The 23,645-nt window shown below is 40.4% G+C and overlaps 1 protein-coding gene across 1 annotated transcript; it reads left to right on the top strand.

Annotated features, from left to right (window-relative positions):
* Positions 1 to 979: 979 nt before the first annotated feature.
* On the top strand, positions 980 to 23,156 carry shmt2 (serine hydroxymethyltransferase 2 (mitochondrial)). Its single transcript, XM_034198310.1, has 12 exons — positions 980 to 1,121; positions 7,320 to 7,511; positions 11,805 to 11,884; positions 12,638 to 12,838; positions 13,050 to 13,131; positions 16,181 to 16,303; positions 18,948 to 19,087; positions 19,303 to 19,465; positions 19,799 to 19,898; positions 20,832 to 20,987; positions 21,590 to 21,697; positions 21,852 to 23,156. Exons 1-12 carry the CDS (start codon positions 1,089 to 1,091, stop codon positions 21,977 to 21,979), a joined length of 1,506 nt encoding a protein of 501 aa, XP_034054201.1. The 5' UTR covers positions 980 to 1,088; the 3' UTR covers positions 21,980 to 23,156.
* Positions 23,157 to 23,645: the final 489 nt, after the last annotated feature.

Raw genomic sequence — 23,645 nt, forward strand, 5'->3', positions numbered from 1 at the left:
AGGATGCCACCTGGGCGCCTCCCTAGGGAGGTGTTCCAGGCACGTCCAGCTGGGAAGAGACCAAGGGGTAGACCTAGGACCAGGTGGAGGGATTATATCTCTCCGATGGCCTGGGAGCGCCTTGGGATCCCCCAGTCAGAGCTGGTTGATGTCACCAGGGAAAAGAAAGTTTGGGGCTCTCTGCTGGAACTGCTACCCCCGCGACCCGACCACGGATAAGCGGGAGAAGATGGATGGATGGATGGCATGATAATATTATTGTGACAAGTGGGGTATTCACCTGGTGTTTCCAGAAATTAGACGTAGATGCAGCCAAAATCGACGAGGGTCGTTTTTCCATACATCTGCAGGCAGTCTGTAAGGGCAATCTGACAACCCACACAGCTCTAGTTTACGCTGGTAACGACCTAGAGCACACCCCTCAAGTCCAGAGATGTAATCCGAAGACATGCAGCGATTTCTTCGGTCGTTATTTCAGAAAAAAAACCTAGTGCGCTCTGCCTGGCAACGTTAGCTAGCTGTTTATATTTGCACCTCCAGGATATTTGCACCTCCAGGAAAACGGCGTATTTATATATATATGGCACGTGTTGCATTGTGGGTAGCTCATGACGTCACTGTGTGTATGTGAATGTTTATTTAATAATCAATTTATATTTTGTATTGGCTAATAATATAAATCTAAAAAGTAACTATTGACTAAAAGTTGTCAAATAAATGTAGTCTAGTAAAAAGTGCAATATGGCTTCTAGTAGTGGAGTAGAAGTATAAAGTCAAATATTCAGGTAAAGTTACTATCCACCACTGCTTATCAATAATACATATGGTGATATATTTAAAACTGGGAACCTCTTTGAATCTTTATCATGGAAGTTTTGGTACATTTAATTCATTAATTTTCGTAAACGTATTTCGTAATCTTCAAATGTCATGCTTGTGTAATTTTCTCTCCACGGACTACAATTCCCAGCACCCCTTTCGGCCGGTCCACGTAACCAGCCGTTGCCAAAAACTCCAAGCAGTCTTTCTGAAGCATAACAGCGGTGAGTCGCCTGGCCGTGCTGCTTCTTCCTCCCTTAACTGGAACCATGCTGTCCTTCGCTCTCAGACAACTCACACGGGTATGCGTATCATAAAGAACAGTTTTTAAGTCATTGTTTATTTAAAAGGTGTCTTAGCAACCGCCCCAGTTCTGTACGGCTGAACTGTTTGCTAGCTTTGAGTTTCAACACGCGTTGGTGTCTACAGTAAATGTCTCCCCTGGGCTCTAGCATGTCATCAAATGTATAGGTATTTGCAGCAGTGAACCATAAACTATAATTGATTTCCTCTTGACATTGTATATTTCACATTATGGTGGTTGTTAGTTAGCTGATAAGCTAGCTAGCTGTCAGTGCACGTTGCATAGCTGCAGCTGTAGTGGCCACGTAATGATGCAACAGCGACTGCTCAGTTTCATCATGTGGGAAAACACAACGGATTATCAGGAAAAAACTTTAGGTTTAGCTACTAGTATCTGTCTTTTTTCGTTTGTATTTACGGTAGCTTTATGTCCTTATTTGATATTTATCACCATTACGCCTTTTTTGTTTTGTTTTCTCACTTAAAGGGGTTCCATGAAGTAAAATGAAGTGCTTCAGTAATGGTGATTATGCAGATAACACATTGCAGAGAGGGTTATCAGCCAGTGATAAACAGAAGGCCCCTGAATAACGTTCAAAGTACAACATACGGCTGATATACAGCAAGAGCTCCGAGAAAATAGTAACTTATTACTTTGAGATCAGGCTGATTGGTCAAAGCAATAGTAATTTTTCAGAAGTGTCAGCAGATTGGCAGTTTATGCATTTGTGTCATAGTTTCAGCAGATTGTGCAATAATAACTAGGGTAGCTACAAGAATGATGTAAGCCTAAGAAATATTTATTTATGGTGAATCTAAGCTCAAAGGTCTACCTTTTTCACTCACTTGCAGCTTATTAGGTAGCTTAATCTAATACTGAAACTATAACTTATTTTGTTGAAATAATTGGGTTGGGCAAAATATGTTTCTTCATGCATAAGATACAACAATATTTCACAGTAACACAATCTGCAGCCATCCATGTGACCATTACAACAACAACAAATACCTTTCTCAAAATGTGAACATTATAACCTTCAATTGTATTTATTATTCCCTGTAAAGAAAAGTATGTCCACTTAAACTTCATAAATAACATTTGATTATATATATCAGTTGCCAAGTGATAATTTCAAAGTTATGTGAAGTTTTATATTTTGACATCTTTTTTTAATTTAACTGGATCAGTTGAGCCTGAATCGGGGTGATTAAGTTGCTGACAAAAAAGTTGGTCCATTGGCATTTTCATCCTAATTTTTGCACTTTATGAAGTGACCCATTTTGAAATGTTCTGTAGTTTCTCAGAAACAACTAGGATACCAAATATTTGCCAATGTATGTGGCATGAGTTCAGACCAAGTTGTATTAGTCAGTTTGTCTGAAGTTTCCTATTTAACTGAATTATTCACGTGCTTGCATGCTTTTCCTATTGGTGGTAATCGGTTCAGTGTGCATCGTAATTGAATTTTAAAAGGACTCACAAGACTCTTTTTTAAATGTGTGGTTCCGGGATGCAGTGTCCTCCTCACAGGTTGTGTGTGTGAGAGAGAGAGTTAGCTTACAGTCCTGTGCAGCTATTTCTAGTGGCTGCTGACATCCGGTTTTATGAGGACAGTTTAATGGTGTAATTTATTAACAGTTTATTGTTCTAAAGATGTGGATATGTCCATGTTGATACTTTTTTTAAATGGTAGATCTGTTGCTGAAGATGATACTGTTTTTAAGAAAACAATGTAACTAATCCCATTATGAAAAACCCTTCTGCCTGTACAAGAGTCCTGTTGGCTTTTGTTTACTTAATGCTTCGATCTTTATGAACACAAAACACACAACCGTTTTCTGTAGTATGTCTTCAGAGCAGGTCAGGACGTTTTTCAGAGGAGAATTTAATAAAATAAGTTATCATTTTCATGAAAACATACCAATCACAACCTGGTCTACTCTTTAAAAAAAGAGAAGATGGGACACGTGTTTTGCTCTTATATATATTTTGTATTAATATCAAGCTACTCCAAGTTTCACATAAGGCCTTGAGAATTATTATGTGCTTTATTTATAAATGTTTACATGGACTGCCCCCCCCTCCCTCCCTTAGGGAAATTCATCCATAAAAAAGACACTGGACGCTGCACTAGGTCAGAAACCAGAGGAGACTGTGAAGTCCACCACAGACGGACCACTTTTGGACAAAATGTCCTCTCCATTAAAGGCAGCTCACTCTGGAATAGCCTCCCAACTGAGATACGGGATTGTCCCACTCTCATAGTTTTAAAGGTCAACTCAAAGAATGGTAGAGAAACAAACAGACGTGTAATCACTGCTAAATGCACTTTAATACAGGGGTAACTCCTCTTGCACTTTATGTAGCACTTTTATCTTTTCTTGCACTTTATATGTCGTTGCTGCTACATTGTTCTGCCATGTGGTAAATACTTGTGTGTGCTGCTCTTGCTCTTTTGCACTTTTTGCATATCATGCATTTGTTTTTGCTAGGTTTGTAAAATGTAATTTTCTTAAATGTTTTATGTGAGGGACTGCGGATGGAAATGAGCTCAAAGCTAAATCTGGCACTGTTACGCTTGACACATTTGAATGTTTTAAGTGTTCATTACTGTGCATTGTCCCTGCCAAATAAAGGATTAAATAAATGACATTTATTACAGAAATGTTTCACTAGTTTCAGACATTTGATAGACAAAACAATGAATTTGAATCAAGAAAAATATCTGATTTATTGATAATGATAGTTATTGTTAGTTGAAGCCTTAGTTTAGTCAAGTTTGATAATCCTGCCAGATAGCCCTTTTTACTATATATTTAGATTTCCAGGAAATAAAAAAACAGACATAAACTGTCCTCCCTTTACTGCTAATATGTAACTTTATAACTGACTTTGCCAAATTTCTCAAACTTGCTTTTTTTTGGTCCAGACAAGATTTGACAATGCAGGAAACCCCAGGTAAGTATTATGTTTGATTTAAAGTGCACTCGACGGGGCTAATGAGAGGGTTGTGCGCAGAGGTTTTCTCCGACGAGTATCTGTGAACAGTTCAGTCCACAGCATGCATCTACACTCCATGAGTCACCATGAAAGCCCAGTGTTCATCCCTTCCACCATCAACACAGGAAGTGTTGTGGAGAGATTACAGCATAAAGCTAACGTTCCTCCCACTCCTCCCTAAAGATTGGCTTTGTTGCCGGCATCGCTTAAGTCTCTGATTGTCACCCTGACAATCCTTTGACCCGAATAGAGTGAATCCGCCCTGGACTGAGACTCTGTCCCTTCACGCCTCTTCACCCCATCCAGGTTTCTCAGTCTAGTGTTATCTAGACTGAATCACAGGGCAATTTGTAACGGACAGCCCAGCTATTAGTCAGTGACGGGGAAAGAAGCAACTACGTGTCAGACCGACGGATGTTGCTGCCCTGTTGACACTTCTTCTTTTGAACCTTACATATCTTTCTTTTTTTTCTCGCTGCTGTTTCTTCTCTCTGGTCCCTTCTGTTTAGCTCCTGTTACCTGGGTGATTGTTGTTTGGTATAGCCACTGATGGACAGCAGTCATCTGTAAAATTGACTCGCCTCAGGAGCTGCTACAGGAAATCGGAATGAAATGCTTTTCTTTCTTCCCTTTTCTTATTCTCTGTTGTTGGTCTTTGGGCCCAGATGTTTGACAGGAAAGGTAAACTGCCAACAATCACCTTAGCGTTGTCATGCAGATGCCGTGCATCTGTGACTCTGCCATAATCTCGTGCTCAGCGCAGAGTTTGATGTGGCCTATCCCGCCCCCTTTTCACAGCACAGTTTTCATCAAGTTCACCTTCAAACGACAGCATCATCTGTCGCCCTAAAAATAGTCCCACTCTGACATATTTGGTGCTTGTATCTTGGCTCTCACTTTTCTTAGTTCAGTTTACCTTGTGCTCATTAATTAATCCCTCGTAATGATCAGGGCTGAGAAATGAGGCAGGAAAGTGAAGAGGCCGACCACAGAGACTGACCTTTGTGTTTGTTTAAGCTCAGTGCTCTCTTATTTGGACGCCATTGAAATGATGTTGCAGAAGAGACATAGTAATAAAAACGCCACATGAATGCCTCTCAGCTGAGCGTGCTAAGCAGCTTATAGTGACAGGATGAAGGTGGGAAAATAAATCCAGGGATGAAGGTGGAGGCGAGGAGGAGGAGGAGGAGGAGGAACATTGTCTGTTTTGCAGTCTTCAAAAGTGTTATAACCATGGCAGTGTTGGCTTGTGTTGGGTTTTCCTGCCACTGCTTTCCCCTTCCTCAGCCTTGGTGAGTCCCAGCTGAAGTGCAGACAGCGAAGGACGGTTCCCGTCAAGATGTAATGACCCGTGTGATTTCTCAGCGAGAAACTCGTCCTCAGAGGCTGCCCAACCTGTCTCCCCAGGCCCTCGTCTCTTCCAAAGCACAAAGGAGGGGCCTTCTCCTCTTTTCAACCATCCACACTGCCGCTGGTGACAGAAGGCCAGAGTAGCAACTGTTAGGGATCGGCCATTAATGTGCCAGTTGTCTCCCCCCTGGTGTCTCTCTTCTGCCCCCTCCACCACCCCAGGGAGCAGATGAAGAGCAGCAGTGGAGAGGATGGGCCTCACAGCGATGCACTAGATGAACTATCTGCAAGCTGCTCCTCAGGATAACGTGCTCTTATTAGCCTTTTCTTTTTTTTTAACAAAGGGTGTCGAATTATGAGACTATCGCTGGTCAGCTTTTATTATTTCTTCCCAACATTAACGCTCTTAATTGTTTTTCTTAAACATCTACAGTTACTGCAGTTGGTTCACAGTGCAATAAAGCCACTACAAAAGATGAATTACACAAACATTTCCTACACCACATGGAATAAAGCGTAAATTGCGTTCTTTGTGTTTTGTTTTTACAAATAGGTGTCCTCAACCAGTACTGAGCATTGTGTTAATTACTTTTTAATGGCGCTATTAAAGGGAGGTTTTCCTTCTCACCCTGCACACCTGTACAGATGATAACTATACAGTAGGTTACCCGTGGTGGGATTGATCTCCAAACAGAGTCATCATCATATTGTTGATTAAATGATGGGAGAGGGCCAATTTGTTCTAAATGCAATCAACCTGTTGGGAATTAGTTGTTCTTCTTTTCAGAGTGTTCTCCCACACAGTGCCCTCGCTGGGTTCATGCAGAGATCTTAAGCATAGAGGCGCACACATAAAGCTTTATTACCTGACAATGATTTGTGGCCTAGAAAGGTTTTATGTGTAAATGGCAGTGAAAAGAAACTACTCAATGGAATACATAGCCAGAAATGTAGTGTTTTATTATCCAGGCATAGTGCGTCGAACAAACAGGATGGTCGAATCCTGTCTAATTTTTTTTTTTTTAAAGAAAAGAGAAAGACATTGAAAATTGAATGGAGTCTGCACACTCACATGATGGGGCATTGCAGCAGCAGCAGGAGAACTCACAGCCCCAGTCCAGATTAGATAAGCAGGAAGTGCTGAATCTGTTCTCTATATTCCTCCTTTGCTACACTGAGGCTGTAAAAGTCGGTCCCTCAGTTTGTAGAAGTGCTGATAGAGGCATAATTGAACAACCGTGCTGATTATTGATATCATGGAAACACGCCAGTTTCTAATTATACCAAGCTACATATTAGAGAGGAACAGAGAAGGGGACTTGAAATGTCTTCTCATGTATATAGGACAAATCAAGCTGTTGCCTTAAATATTTAAAATAATCAAAGACATTCTGTAGAGAAATAAAGCTGGATGAAACATGTCTCTTGATTTCATGCTGATCCCTTTTTTGTGGCTGAAGCTCCCACTAGTTCAATCCTCATAGAGAATATACAGCTCAACTACATATTGTTTAATTTGTTGTCCTCCATTCTCAACACCCACATTTAAATCTTGTTAAATGTTCCTGATGAAATAAAAAACCAGCTGCTACACAAAGACTAAATATTGTCCTATATGTTTTTACCAAACGTATTTCAAAGCTATGATAATTTGCATTGCAGTTAAATGATTGAAGTTAAATATCATAAACCATTGCAACTTGTTAGTCCCTTTTTAGTGCAATCATCCATAATTACAACATGTGTTCATGATAACTGTAAAAACTGTATATAACTAGCATACTGTCAGTTTTTCTCAATCTCCCATCCTTCCCCCTAACCCTAACGACTTCTCCTCTGCTCACAGCCTCTGTGCCAGCGAGCCCCCGTCCGTCTCTGTGTGCGTGGCCAGCAGTCCCACGCCGTGACATACTCAGTGGATGAAGAGCGTCCGTGGACGGGCCAGGAGAGCCTGGCTCAGGACGACCCCGAGATGTGGGACCTGCTGCTGAAGGAGAAGGACCGGCAGTGCCGCGGCCTGGAGCTCATTGCATCTGAGGTCAGTCACTTTCACACATGATGTTTAACTGAGTGTGATTTGAAGGTTTTAGTAACTGAACAGTTCACACAGAGAGGAGTTCAAGGGGCTTTAAGAGAAGGGAGATGACATAAAACACCGCCAAGCCTGGTTCATATTTTCGTTAGCAAAAAAAAACATCCTTAACAAATGTTGTCCCGATTTAGTTTATTTGAAATAAACCAGGGATGCAAACTTGTCACCTTTCGGCGAAATTCGCCGTTTTGAATCCAAAATAGGTCGTGTGTGTGATTCATGTAGATCTGCAATAAAAATGTTTTTGGGGTATGAGGGGTCTGAGACCCGGAGTAATCTGCGGCCGTGATGATGGTCTAGCTTCAGCAGCTACATTACCTACGGGTGCGTTCATTAATATGAACTGTGTGGTCGGGAGTCACTGTGGCACAGACTGCTCCGCTGGTGAACAGCTGTTAGAACGGGTCGTTCAGGTGTTCAGAGCAGAGCGGCAGAGCGTGATGTGAACTGAACAGTTTTTCTGTCGCAATATTATCGTTGAGCTGGCTAACTAGCATACATTGTCACTATCTGCTAACCAACGTTAGCTTTAGCCTTCGTTTTCTAATAGTTTTTTTCATAGGCTATAAACAGAGGTGGTATAAGTATAGATCTTGTTCTTGAGTAAAAGTAGAAGTACTCAGATATTGTACTTGATTAAAAGTAGAAGTACTCAGATCTTGTACTAGAGTAAAAGTAGAAGTACTCAGATCTTGTACTTTAGTAAAAGTAGAAGTACTCAAATCTTGTACTTGAGTAAAAGTACAAGTACTCAGGTGTGAGTCAAAGTAGAAGTACCAGAGTGTAGGAACAATCCTGCAATCAAAATGTTCCTCAAATAAAAGTACAAAAGTATTATCATCAAAATATAGTGAAAGTAGCGACAGTAAAAGTAGTCGTTGTGCAGTTTGGTCCATTTCAGAATAATATATATGATATGTTTTATAATGATTGATCATGAAAGTGTTCTCAAAGCTGGTGAAGGTGCAGCTAGTTTGAATGACTTTGTATACTGCAGGGTAGCTTGTGGATTTACTCCAGGTGGAACTAAAGTCTGATTTAACACTTGATTAGATTTCACATCATTCATCCACATCTGTGAAGTAACTAAAGGTATTAAATACATGTAGTGGAGTAGAAGTACACCATGTACCTCTGAACTGTAGAGGAGTAGAAGTACACCATGTACCTCTGAACTGTAGTGGAGTAGAAGTACACCATGTACCTCTGAACTGTTGTGGAGTAGAAGTACACCATGTACCTCTGAACTGTAGAGGAGTAGAAGTACACCATGTACCTCTGAACTGTAGAGGAGTAGAAGTACACCATGTACCTCTGAACTGTAGTGGAGTAGAAGTACACCATGTACCTCTGAACTGTAGAGGAGTAGAAGTACACCATGTACCTCTGAACTGTAGAGGAGTAGAAGTACACCATGTACCTCTGAACTGTAGAGGAGTAGAAGTACACCATGTACCTCTGAACTGTAGTGGAGTAGAAGTACACCATGTACCTTTGAACTGTAGTGGAGTAGAAGTACACCATGTACCTCTGAACTGTAGTGGAGTAGAAGTACACCATGTACCTCTGAACTGTAGAGGAGTAGAAGTACACCATGTACCTCTGAACTGTAGAGGAGTAGAAGTACACCATGTACCTCTGAACTGTAGAGGAGTAGAAGTACACCATGTACCTCTGAACTGTAGAGGAGTAGAAGTACACCATGTACCTCTGAACTGTAGTGTAGAGGAGTAGAAGTACACCATGTACCTCTGAACTGTAGAGGAGTAGAAGTACACCATGTACCTCTGAACTGTAGAGGAGTAGAAGTACACCATGTACCTCTGAACTGTAGTGGAGTAGAAGTACACCATGTACCTTTGAACTGTAGTGGAGTAGAAGTACACCATGTACCTCTGAACTGTAGTGGAGTAGAAGTACACCATGTACCTCTGAACTGTAGAGGAGTAGAAGTACACCATGTACCTCTGAACTGTAGAGGAGTAGAAGTACACCATGTACCTCTGAACTGTAGAGGAGTAGAAGTACACCATGTACCTCTGAACTGTAGAGGAGTAGAAGTACACCATGTACCTCTGAACTGTAGTGGAGAAGAAGAACAAAGTAGCTTTGGCGTTTCTGTTATTATTAACTGCTGCTTTAGTTGTTCTGACTGCTAACATGTTCCTGTTATTCCTCATTTTAAAGCCGATATTCCGTGCGGTCGAGGGGGCTCGGATCCTTGTCACCTTTTTCATACCTGATGAGTTTGCATCCCTGTAAACAGTAAATACGTAATAGCTAGAAGCAGCGATCTTGTGTGTGTGTAGTGCAGGTGGTGAGAACAGTCATCACCTATGTTTTAATTTTTGGCAAAATGAGTGAATGAAGACTTTCTAGCTTCTTGCATATCCTGGTCAAATGTGTTTTTCCATATTATTGCTGGCAGGCAGCATTGACAGAAAAGCTCTTATCAGGTCCATCAGGTTTCATGCTGTAGATAAATGCAGTACATAAGTACAATAAATATTGCATTTGAAATTAATACACTGCATCATGTGTAAATTCATTCTTTATTCATGTTGATTCCTAAATCATCTTGCTGCTGTATGTTTTAATATTCTATAGCAGTACATTTGGTCTTTTTAAAATATTTTCAGTAGCTACTAGGGCAGAGAAACTGACCTTCTGACTCAAACAGGAATAATAAAACGGATATCACGAACTCTGACAAGTTCACATCAAGTTATTCAAACATAGCTAGTTTGATAGTGAAAACACGCACTGGATACAGTACTTTCTGTAAGCAGGAATCTCTGAGTTAATGCAGAAACATTTGGGTTACTCTTTGTTTTCATTCCAAGGCTAAATTATGTGAAATTGAAAAAAAAAATGCTCTTCCAAAAAGCAGAAGAGGTTTTATCTTGTATTGTTCTTTCTCTCTCCTTCTCCTGTTCCTTTTTCGCCACAGTAGTTGTTCAGTGGAGTATATCAGCCGCCTCTACACACAGCCGGACCGCTGTAGTGTGAGATGAAGTTGATATCTCATTCTGCCTCCTTCCCACCTTACTCTGCTCAGGCAGGCATTCCTTGAATGAAAAGACATACGTTTTAAAGCGCACACACGCACGCACACATGCACACACACACGCACGCACACACTAAGAAGCAAATGTTCTTTTTGTAATGTATGCACAGTCGTGGGCATGACAGACGAAAGCAGCAGAGAGCTTTTACTGAAGCAGTTATCTCCCTTGATCTCCTCTTGGCTTCTAGGTGAAGCATTAGCATAACGACAAACACACACACACACACACACACACACACGCACACGCATACTGTATATGAGAGTGTGGAGACTAGACTGTCAGACTTTATTACTGGCCAGTGTGTTAATATACAGTAAAGAGTGTAAGTCAAGTGGCCATACCAAGAGAGGCATCCATAGTTAGTTAAACAGACAGGATGTACAGTATATTAAACAGAAATTCACTCAACATTTTACATGTGTAATTCATTATCGTGTACAGTGTGTTAAGGGTACAGAAACATAGAAGTATTGTGGGGAAACTGTTTTCATGACATTACAAAATAGTTTAGCGAAATAATAGTGGCACTTGTTTTAGCTCTAATAGCATATCCAATATTAGGAGCTCCAAGTAAACAATAATCCTCCAGAGAGATAACCACTAAGACGCGTTGCTTAAACGTCTCTTCCTTCTATGTGTTTTCCATCTAACCAAAATCACAACAGGTAACTAATTAGTGCCGTTGTTTTGAACCTTTGACAGAGTGTGTTTTAACAATGGTGTTGAACGCGGCTTAGCAAAACATAACCACACATAATCAATTATAATAATCATAATTATGCTGCACTCAAACTAATAAAGTCTAAAAGCCTCAAACTCTTTGGTACAGCCCTACCCCTTATGCAGCAAAGCATGCTCACTTAAATGTGTTTTTCTTTGAAAATGCATTGCAAAGGGATTTAAGAAAGGCCATACCAATGTTTCTCAGCATGGGCAGAAAAGTGTATTACATTATCTTCTTGTATCCTGCAGCAGCGAGGCGATAAGCATTGTGAAGTGCAGAGTGTTAGTCTATGGAAGTCCACAGGTTCAATACTGTAATGATTGTCTCTAGCTGGAGGGGGGATTTCTCACTATCACTTAACAGACTTTAATTTGCAGTCCTTGTCCCTTCTGTCCACTGGCGCCATTGATCAGAGTGTGTGTTTGCTTGTGTGTGTTCTCGCCACAGAATTTCTGCAGTCGAGCAGCTCTGGAAGCTCAGGGCTCCTGTCTGAACAACAAATACTCTGAGGGCTACCCAGGGAAAAGGTGAGTGTTTATGCAGCCACGCCCCAGCTTATTATGTTGATATTCTCTGCTTTAGGATATTTGTTACAGACATAAACATACACTGGTTTATACGCTGTTCTCTAGCTTGCCCTAAAATACTACATGCCAACCACACAACTCATAACCCACAGCCTCTTTGCCAAAGAAAATTACTGAGGGGATACATTGGAGGAATTCAGACCCAGGCTGATAGTTGCAGGATTTTTATTTCCAGTTTCCTATTTCCTATTTCCTATCCTTTTCCTCAGATCAATTCACATGTATCAGAGGCAAACGGAGAGCTGGCCTGTTTTGAAATGCTTCTCATTTCATGATTTGTATTCCTGTAATACAAGCTGATACAATACATCTCCCTCCCACTGAATGTGTTTTTTGATTTTTAACCCGCTCCCCAACATCCTACTCATCTTCTCTTCGCAGTTAAATGTAATGAAACAAAAGGATAATGTCATTGAATGAGTGGATTGTGCAGGCCACATTTTTCAAATTGCCTCAAATTAATTATAATGGTACACTGTGACTGCTCAATGCTTACATAGGCAACTGTATGCTAACAAGTTTGCCATATGACCTTAAAAGGTGTTAATATGTCTATTGTAGGCCTGTGCCTTAAGAAAGAATAAATTATTCAAGGTTTAGATTTATTTTTGAACTAAAACTTAACTTTTGCAGTTTATATGCAGAAGCAGTGCACCTGTTGGCTTAAGGTTGTATTTTCTGTTCTGCACCCAGATACTATGGTGGAGCAGAAGTGGTGGACCAGATTGAGCTTTTGTGTCAGAAACGAGCCTTGGAGGCCTTTGACCTGGACCCAGCTCTGTGGGGAGTCAACGTCCAGCCGTACTCCGGCTCCCCCGCTAACTTTGCTGTCTACACCGCCGTGCTCAAGCCCCACGACCGCATCATGGGCCTGGACCTGCCCGACGGAGGACAGTGAGTAATAACTGCTGCTTTCTCCCTGTTACACACCTGCACTCTTTCACTTATTCTATCTAACACCCACACTGTTTGAAGCTGTCCTAGCTTATTTGTTGGTCAACACTAGTGTGCCATCTGCACTTCATAAATCAAATAGTTTGGAATGTAATTCATTATTCTTGCTATTTTTTTACATTTGTTTACATGTTCTTCTGTTTCACTCCAGTCTCACCCATGGCTACATGTCTGATGTGAAGAGGATCTCAGCCACCTCTATCTATTTTGAGTCCATGCCTTACAAGCTAAACGTAAGTAGAGACCCACACTACTGATCAGTGTGGGATTTTCACGGCGGCCATGACGGCCATGGCCGTCGTAGCCCCTCGGTCTGGCCGTTATGCCCCACAAATAATTGTACGTCCTACGGCCACCATGGCCTTTGGGCCACTCACACTGTTAACATTTGCTTTAAAAGCGTCAGAACAGTGGTTTCTGAACTGCATTATGCTGCGTTCACAACGGACGCGATGCGAATATTCTCATCGCTCTAACCGCTGGAGTTTCACCGCGGCTGTCAGCTGTGTTTACTCCTGTCATTCAAACAGGATGCGCTGGAGAGGGGGCGGGGCTTATATCCATGTAAATACTGTGGTGGAAACCAACTACGACCAAATTAACCCATGTTACAGTGATTTAATTGTAATACACGTTTCAAAATGATGCCGAAGTAACTAAATACTGATAACGGTTAGTAAAAACCATGCTTTAAGTGCTTTAAGTGTGCAGACAAGACGGCATGCAAAACCTTTTAAAATGCACGTTTTGTGAATGGAGATTGGATCGATCAGGCTAAATTAACGTTGTAGCTGCTCCGTCTAAACTCACAACAACGTCCTAAAGACAGAATTAAAGCAGCGACTGTATTCGTCATGACAGTCTGTGGTTTGTACATCTTTAACTTTTGTCCAGTTTCTGAACAGATATGAGGAGCTGTGAGGAGTTGATTAAAGAGACACACACGCACTCTTTTGCATTTCAAAGTATTGCTTGTTCATACAGTTGGATGTTGGAGCTTCACTGTGCACCGCTGAATGATGTATGTGCAGAGTTTGACCCTTGAAGGCAGTTTCTTCTGCTCTGAAATGGAATATATTTGTTACATATTAATAGAATTTTTTATTTTTAGATTTCGGATTAGTGAATGGGAGTAGTAGTAGATGGAAAACATACCAAACACTAATTATTCAAAGTAAAGTATTTCATTTTAGATACGTTAATACTAAGGAGGCATAGGCCTATATGATGATACGATTATTGATATTAAAAAAGTGATTTGTTTTTTGTCATTAGAAAGTGAAGTTATTTATTTGTAAGCTCCAAATCCTAATTTTTCCCTCAATGGCCTTTGTGCCCTGGCATGTGGCCTTTCCGCCCTGAAAAAATGTGTGACACCAAAGGCCAAATGGCCTTGCCCTAAAATGACGAAAATCCAAACCTGCTACTGATGTCGTGGACTTTCTTATACCAGAAAATAACCGTACACAAGTTAAATCGCAACGGGTTAAATCATATTTGTAGTTTATTTTTGTTACGTGTGTTTAAATATGTCTTATCCTCTTTCATTGTCAGATAAGAGGGTTTTTCTAAAGTCCAATATTTAAAATACTCGTTGTTAACATGGTCGCAGGGAAGGTTTTCAGAGTCAGCTATTTCTCAGCTTGACCTCTGACTTGACCTCCACATGAACCAGTTCTGCTGGCCAGAACTGCCCATGTGTCGGGGGTGCAGGGTTCTCACATGGCTGCAGCACTCTGTCTCACGTCTTTCAGTTGTACTATTGATCATCTCCGCAACTTTGTCAGTTTCTTTTCTTAATTTTGTAGTCGTGTTTACAGTTCATGTTTGCAAGGAAAAAATACAATGTTGTCTAATTTTCTTTTTGTGCAATTCACTGTAACAGGAAAACTGAAAAGACTGCATAAGACCATTGTGCAACAGTATTACCAAAACATAAAACATATTTCCTGCTTACAGTAAACCATATATTTTTTAAATATTGCTGATATTATGTTGGCGAAGAAGTTTCAATACATTATCTACAATTATACCAAATATTTTAGTCTTAAAGTCTTTTCGAAAAATATTTTAATGACAGGATATTGATTTAAATACACTAGGGGACAAGTGGTCGCTTTTTGGGGAATCCTGTTTGCTTTTTTGCCCACACGGGTATGACACAAGGCAGTGTGGGTAGGGATTTGATGTCTACATCTTAGCCCAACTAGTGCTTGCTATGGCCACATCACTCACAATGCAAACATACAGCCCTATACGTCAGTACTGTTTGTAAAACATTCAAAGTGCTGTTTTCAACTAAGATACAATCAGTAGGACCAGGGTCCCTCAGATGCAGGGCTTCATATATTAGTGTTTAGTATTTTATTCCGGGGTCATAGTTGTGTGCTGGTGTTGGTAGCGGCTGATGGATTGCCCTGAGAGTCTGCGTGTCCAGACCTGCTGATGTATGGGCCGGCAGCACCCCTCTGCGAGAGAGATAATGGGAAATCGACAGGCTGGCCAGCACCACTGGCTCTGTCTTCACAATGAGCAGCTTGATGGAGCGAGGGGGCACCCATAGATGTGCTCTGGAGATTGGAGATTATCAGGTTGTCTCAATAAAGCTTTCCCTCCTCGTATTTTCTCTTCTTTTTCGTGTCTTTGTCTCGCTTATTCTCTATCCCTTTTGTCTTTCACTTCCTGTTCCGTCCTGCTGGCTGTCCCCCACCTGGTTTGTCTCTCCTCTCTCATGTTTTGAGTTCTGGGTTGGAAATGCAGGTTCAGACAGGCACACAACACACTGGTCATTTGGCAGTTCTAGACTGACAACATTTGACAAGATTCAGACATGCATCCCCTGAATAATGGATGTCTACCGTATATCTCAAAGTGCTTATTTCAATGACAAGAGTAGATAACGTCTCCAAACCAACCTCTGATCTGTTCAGCCTCATCACACCAGTTGAATAGACCCGTGAAAGGTTGAATTAGGATAAGTAGGGGTGCTTTACTGCAATCTTCTTCCTTGATATTATAGGATGAAATGTCTCATTTCGATAAATTCCTTCCCCTTTTTAAGGTAGCCCAAGTACTTCAAATGCATCTGCTTCAAATAAGCTTCAAATGGAAAAAATCTCTCCTCCGTGTTGATACGTTTACTCTTGATCCTCAAGATATCTGAAATGTATTTTTTTCATCCCCTCGTGTTCCTCCTGAACCGTACTCACCCTCCAATATGCTCATATTCATCCTCCACTTTTTTCCTCTCCTCAATCTGTCTCCCTCTCTGTTTCTCCGCAGATTGCAACAGGACTCATAGACTACGACCAGCTGGAGATGACGGCCAAGCTGTTCCGGCCCAAGCTCATCATCGCTGGCACCAGCGCCTATGCCCGCCTCATTGACTACGTCCGCATCAAGAAGGTGCATGGAGAACTCTCTCCTTATTCAAAACTCACTCAGCTTTTGTGTGTGTGTGTCTTGCTCCACCTCATCCTCTCCTGCTACCTGTTTTCTCCTCCTACATTATGAAGGTCACACCAGCTTTGTCCTCTTATTTTAAAGGTCACCTATCATGCAATTTTTAGTCAATAGCATAGGACTCCGATATATAAAAGACATGTCTATGAAGTGTTTTGCTCAAAATACCAAACAGATCACCCATTCTAGTCATGCCTCATATCCTTCTATTTCCCTTTCCTGTTACTAAAGTGCTGATTCGGGGTATAAAGCTTTAAAAAAAAAAAAGAGGGGGCGGAGCTTATGCCTGCTCATACGGGACCCGGCAGATACTGTCTAAAATAAATGCTGCGGTGATGAAACGCCTGAAACAGTATGGAGCTCAAAGGCTTTCTCTCTTGCTGGTTTACCACAAGGTGAGTTCTTTTTTGTATTTCCTGCTTCTTCACACATACTCTCTCCAGTACAGGTTAGCTCTGAGTGTAAGCGATGCTTGCTAATGTAAACAAAGACCATATAACGTCCAAAAGACGTCAGGCATTTATTCTGATAGTGACGTTTCTGATAGTGCCGAGGGTCCGCCATCCGATGTGACGTAATTTACGTTTTATGAGGGTTTTATTTTCTGACGCTGCCTGAGTTCCCTGACACACCGGGGACACATATTTATGTATAAAATATATATTGTGCATGATAGGTCCCCTTTAAACTCACTCAACCTTTCCACTGCACTGACTGTCAGGCACATCTGCTCCTCTTACTGATAGCCAGGATTAATCCAGACTATATTTTTAATCATTTCTGTTCACACTCGGAGGTAGAAGAAATACTCTTGTCTTTTAGGTAAGTAAAATAAATAATCCAGCAGTGTAAAAAGTAAATGTACTCATTCTGCACAAAAAGCTGCCCTCAGTAGAAACCTGTCTGCTGTAAATACTGAGCATTCAATCTTCGACATATCCAGACACAAACAGTTCTTCGGCTGTTTCACACTTGTGCACACCACCACAGATGCTTTCTGTTGTCTACTCATCCGCACTGAGCGTGGATTCTCGCGCTGACTCACGCAAACACAGCAGCAACTTTTAACTACACTTCACTGCTCTCTTTGGCAGTGCACAAGAGGCCCCTTTATCTGTTTTGTAATACCCACCCTCTGATTCTCTTCAGTCCCTCCATGACTGCTTCCCTTTGTTGCAGAGCCTCACTTTAGCTAGTACCATCAGATGGAGTGTCCCTCCATTACAGAGCTGTGTTTTTATTAAGCACCGTAACTACTTTGCCACTAGGCCTGAAGTGGGGCCATATTTCCCCCTGGCATGTCTCTGTGGAGCTCTTCACTGTTTTATGGCAGCAGGCAGGGCCCCTCTCCAGATTTTCAGTGTTGTTACCTAGATTGGAGCAAGCTTCTTTTTTTAAATCTGAAATTTGTTTGACTATCGGCGTTCATCAGCTACCGCACACATCACCCTCTCGTGTTCTTTACCCCCTCCAGTAACCCTGCCATCTTGCCTGCCTTTTAATCTAATAAACATGTGCTGATCCAGTTTAGATATGGGAGCAAGGAAGATTGTCGTGATAATGAATATTAATTGGAGCACTAAAAATATTGTTTACTGCTCTGATCATTCGCCAACGAGTCATTTGCATGTTAGCAAGCTATTTATTGTGTGTGCCTTTTTTAATAAATGCTGGCAAGAGACAGCAAGGATTTATTGAATTACACTGATATTTCGGGCCTCTGAAGACTGCCGAAGAGTGTAATAACACTCAGATTTGAAACATATGCCCTTTTGAAGTGATAGGTAGTGCTTACAAATGTAGAGTTATCAAAACCGTGAGGGTAACATTTCTATTATTGGAGCAAAGAGTTTTTGCATCTCACTTTTTTTATCTCAAATTTTAAATTTGAAGCCAAGCGCATTCAAGTAAAATATAGAGGATCACCTATGACAAAAAGACAAGTCTAAATGTGTAGTTACGTTTTATAGTAACTGTAATACTTTCTAGTACTAGTGTGTATATATCAAGAATACTACAGCATATACAGAGAAGTTAATAAATATTTGGACATTCACATTTTGCTCTGCTCCAGGATTTTAAATTAAACAGTGACTGAGGCTGAAGTGCCGAATTTCAGCTCACCAGAGGTTTGAGTGTGTTCACTTCTATATTGGGATAACGGTGTATGACTCTCACCTTTTTTGAACATCGCCCCCATATTTTAAAATACTGAAAAGTAGAGGTTTTTATGGCCAAACACTGAAATGTTCATAGCAAGCTAAATCAGTCACTTTAATATTAGGTCGACGGCAGGAACGCCCCTGAAGCAGGCAGAACGAGAACAAGGCTGAAGAGTGTGGTAGACTTCAAGCGGTTATTATTGACTCTATTGGACATAATCTGAACTTGTCTATCTAAAACTAGGGCCATTATTCCAACACTGTTACTAATCTTATTACTTGTATATAAGTTGTATATATTTTGATAATTTAGGGTCTTGTACCTAAAAAAATTAGAACTAGAGATTTAAAAATAACGTAGTAATACAAACCTTCCTGTCCCATGGTGTACATTTGAATCCTAACTGTGTCTGTTCCCCCCTCAGCTGTGTACCGACATTAAGGCCTACATGCTGGCTGACATGGCCCACATCAGCGGCCTGGTGGCAGCCAAAGCCATCCCCTCTCCCTTTGACCACGCTGACCTGGTCACATCCACCACACACAAATCCCTCCGCGGAGCCAGGTAAGATCTAGAGATATTTCAGTCAAATCTCATTAGAGCCTCTTCACTGAGCAACATGGAAATGAGTACTTGTTTTTAACAGTAGTAATAGTAGTCAGTAGATGGCTAATGTAATTGGGGACAAATCAAAAACCTATTAATGACACCTTGTTTGATTTTAAGAGAAAAGGAAAGGTTTCAAATTCTTTGTCAGTCAATTAGTCTGTTCTGTCCAGGGCTGGCCTCATCTTCTACCGTAAGGGCGTTCGCTCGGTGGACAAGAAGGGGAAGGAGATCGTGTACGACCTTGAGGACAGGGTGAACTTCTCTGTGTTCCCCTCGCTGCAGGGCGGCCCTCATAACCACGCCATCGCTGGTGTGGCTGTGGCTCTCAGACAGGTCAGCTCAGCACACAGACACCCCATTTCAATTAAAAATGTATTTGTATTGATGTAACGATTCATCACCACGGTCTGCTATTTCCTAATAAGAACTTTATTACCGCTTAATCACATTTTGCAATGAAACTTCATCTTACCGCTGAGGTGCAACTTGACTCTAACCCTGCTCTAGGCATCTGCTCCTTCTCTTTCTGAATTGTGAGCTATCTGGATCTTAACGCTGTGCAAGGCAGCTACTGACTTGTACCAATATATGTTTATTTCGTTTACATTTTTTTTTCATTAATAGTTTTTTGACCTCAAACTTAAAATCTTGGTATTTTGTTTCCAGACAATGTCTCCCATGTTCAAGGAGTATATCGGCCAGGTTATAGTGAACTCCAAGACTATGGCTACAGCTCTGCTCAGCAAAGGCTACACCCTGGTATCAGGTAATGGAACTTGTATTTAAGCATTCGTTTGAGACACTGGCTCTGCTAACAGCAGAAAGAAACACAGAAGAACACATAACACAGTCAATAAACAGAAATGTCCTGCCACAAAATGCAAATAATGCAACAGAAAAGCATTTAAATTCATGATGTGCAAATAGGCTAATGTCAGTGTCCTGTCAGTCAAGGGAATAAAACCAGATGAAGGCGGTCACTTTCTGGTAGTGACCAAGTGCTGGAATCTTGTACTGCATTTCATTTGCTGGCCTCAGCTCTTTTTTGATGTATGGCCTTCAATTTATACCCTTAAAAATACAGACTTGTCCTGTGCTTACACTGCATTGTGTGCATGCTCCTTTTTTCAATCCCTTTGTAGATGTAAAAAACTGAAACAAGGTTTTTTACTGTTACAATCCATTTTTAGTTGACACTATTTGAGAGAGGTGTTGATTAGAATGTGTAATACAAAAGGGTTTAACAACTTATTGAAACGCCTCTTTGTCTGTATAATGTTTAATTGTGTAATGCACTTTATATTAACTGATAACTTAGGGGAAATGTGGTGCTTGTACTAAGCAAATATGAAACAATAAAATAATTCCTGTTTGTTAATTTCCTGCAGGCCCGAAGTAAGTTGTGCTTTATCATAATGGCAGTCAATGAGTAATATTTTAGTTTACTATGAAAATAAAGCAGATATAAAGACAAACATGGGCAAATGCATGAGAAAGAAGTCAAGCATTGGAGGTGCCAAAAGCCTACCCAACTACCTAACAATTATTTGAGTTTCATCATTAACTGCTCAGTTTCATATCAAATAACATTACCTCATTCATAAACTAAAGTAAAGGTTTAAAAGTGAAGATTGTGTCTACGAAGTCTCAGACTGTCCTCCTCTTCAATTTATTTTTCTAAAAATGTTGAATATTCCAGGTGGGACTGATAACCACCTTGTCCTGGTTGACCTGCGGCCTAAGGGCATTGATGGAGCGCGGGCCGAGCGCGTGCTGGAGCTGGTGTCCATCACAGCCAATAAGAACACCTGCCCCGGGGACAAGAGCGCGCTGAGTCCTGGGGGCCTCAGGCTGGGTGAGGAGCAGCTTCACTCTACATTTAACTGGACTTAGACAAGCTCTGTTTGACTTATTATTATTATTATTATTATTAGTAACGACAAAAGAAAGTTATGCTGATCTGTTTATTCAAAAAGTTGTTACCTTTTAATACTTAGTAACTTTGTCAAGATAATGTGTTGAAATGTTGGTCAGCTTTTCAGCATATTGTATTACATAATCAAATAATAGGTCAGGGTTTTCTTTGTCAAATGTATTTTGCACTTCGCCTTTTTTTCCTTATTCTGTTTCCCTCACTATGTAAAAATGTAGTTCTGCATATGGAAATTAGTCAGCCACCGATTAAGCCACAAGCACTAAGCAGATCATGGTTTATTAAATATGTTTGTGTTTTTAATCATCTTCCAGGAAGTTCAAGAGCTCCACATCTCCACTCCCACATTTATAGCATTGTCTTTAGGCGATACTCCTTTTACCTTCTAGCCATAAGGTTCTTAATGGAAGGAAATGCAAAAAACTTTATTGGAGAGCGTTCAACCTGTAAAAGCGAGAAAAAGCCATTTCCAGTCATTACTTTGTGTTTTAAGATGCAGATGTTGTGTTCTCTTTCTTTCCCAGGTACTCCAGCCCTGACATCCAGACAGTTCAAAGAAGGAGACTTTGTGCAAGTTGTTGAGTTCATGGATGAGGGCTTCAAGATTGCTTTGGACGTCAAGAAGAAGACAGGTAAGCACAAAGTCGTTAGAAAAGCTACAAAAGTACAAAATGCTGTATGTCATATTAAATTATAAAATGCTGAAACGACTGATAAAACAAATGTAGCAAAAAGGCAATCGTAGTATGCTGAGCTTCCTTCTCTCTATACTGCTGTCTTCTCTAGGAAAACTCCTGGACTTCAAGAACTTTCTTCTCCAGGACTCTGAGACCGTGGCTCGCATTGCCAACCTGCGCCACCGCGTTGAAGCTTTTGCCAGGCCCTTCCCCATGCCAGGCTTCCACGACCATTAGTCCAACCGACGTAGAGTCTGAGCGGCCATGACAGCCAGGTGACAGAGGGCTGGCTGGGGAGGAGTGTATAAGGAGAGGGAAACAAATGTCAATTGTGGTGGGTGCCTGTGAATCAGGAAGACTCTCTTTCTTCCAATCACATCTGGAAAGGTTTTTTTATATTTCTTTATCGCAGTCATCTATCAATCTGTTCTTGTAAAAATGTCGCCTCCATGTCGAGGTCAAGATAAAAATAAAATTTGACCGATTTTTGTAGAGCCAAAGAACCTATTTTCTATTGTATGTGTAAAGATCCATCTCAGATGTCTTCACTATTTCTTTCTTTTTATGTGGAAAAACAAAACAACTCTGTGGCTTGATTGGCGACTAATTTGTTATTTAAAATAAGCGTCACTGAGAGGTCTTAATGCTGTAAGAGTCTTAACTAATGTCACGTATGTGGATTATTATATTCACATTGAGATATGTGCATGATGCTTTCTTTAGTGTTTGTGACACCAGGTACACCACGAGGCTTTGCAAGAAGTGTTCTGCCATACCATGTTGTGTGCTGGCCTCTACATTTCTGTGAAGCCAATTTTGATGATCAGAAATGTACCCAAATGATTGTCAATATATAATTGATGAAAGTTAGCTCTCTTCTGAATTGTGCAACTTGTCTCCAAAAGCAGACTTTACAGGTGGACTAAATAATAGAAGTCGTTTACAAAGGTAGTTTCTTAAAGCAAAAGTAAAAACTCAAGAGATTCAAATAGTATAACTAAATGGTCATTTGTATTAAATTGCATTACAAAAGGACTATGTCTGCATCATCATTTTTTCTTTAGGTGTATCATTTAGTCAAATGTTAACTGCTATATTTTTTTGTAATTACAGATAAACTACCAGATGAAATAATAACATAAATGTCAACCTGAATTATTTTATACTTTCATTTGTGTGTGTTTACAGAGTATATACTTTTCTATGAATTATTTAAAAAGAATTAACGAAGTAACATCCAGAAGATATATGTAAAGGTTTCCAATACCAGCTGATTAGTTCTACTAGAATAAAGACTATTTATAGTGCAGTCTGCCTGTTTTAAGTGACATGTTTTATTTCAACACGGTTTTCAATGATTGAAACTATGAAGCAGCTTGATTTAAAAAAAATAAAAGTTTATTTCTGCTTCACAGATTGGAATTGTTGTCATTATCACTGCATCAGTGAGGAATCAAGATTTCTGTTTGTGAAATGATCGTACAGCACAATCAAGAAAAGGCTTTTTGAAATGGAGTGTTTACTTTCTTACTTTGCACAAAAGACAGCTTCCAAAGTGAACCGAATCCTATGCATTATCCACAACACAAGTTTTTGACAGCCCAATAGACTAGATTTTTGCCAAAATACACCAATAAGTATTTTACTACAATGTTCATAAACCTGCTGTTTGTATCATCTCTGACGTGATGCCAATCTTTGTACGTCAAAAGTTTAAACTAGCTTTCCTTTAAGAACTTTTTTTTAAACATTTAGTATTCGCCAACTACTAATAAAATCCAATAATACAAACACAATTTGTAATGTTTATTTGAAAGACTTTTTTCACAATTCTACCGGAACATTTTATGTTCATGTTGTTTTCAACTTCTATGAGATGTCTGTATTGTTTGTTGTAGAGAAA

Source organism: Gymnodraco acuticeps, unplaced genomic scaffold (genome assembly GCF_902827175.1).
Source record: "Gymnodraco acuticeps unplaced genomic scaffold, fGymAcu1.1, whole genome shotgun sequence".
Taxonomy (NCBI): Eukaryota; Metazoa; Chordata; class Actinopteri; order Perciformes; family Bathydraconidae; genus Gymnodraco; species Gymnodraco acuticeps.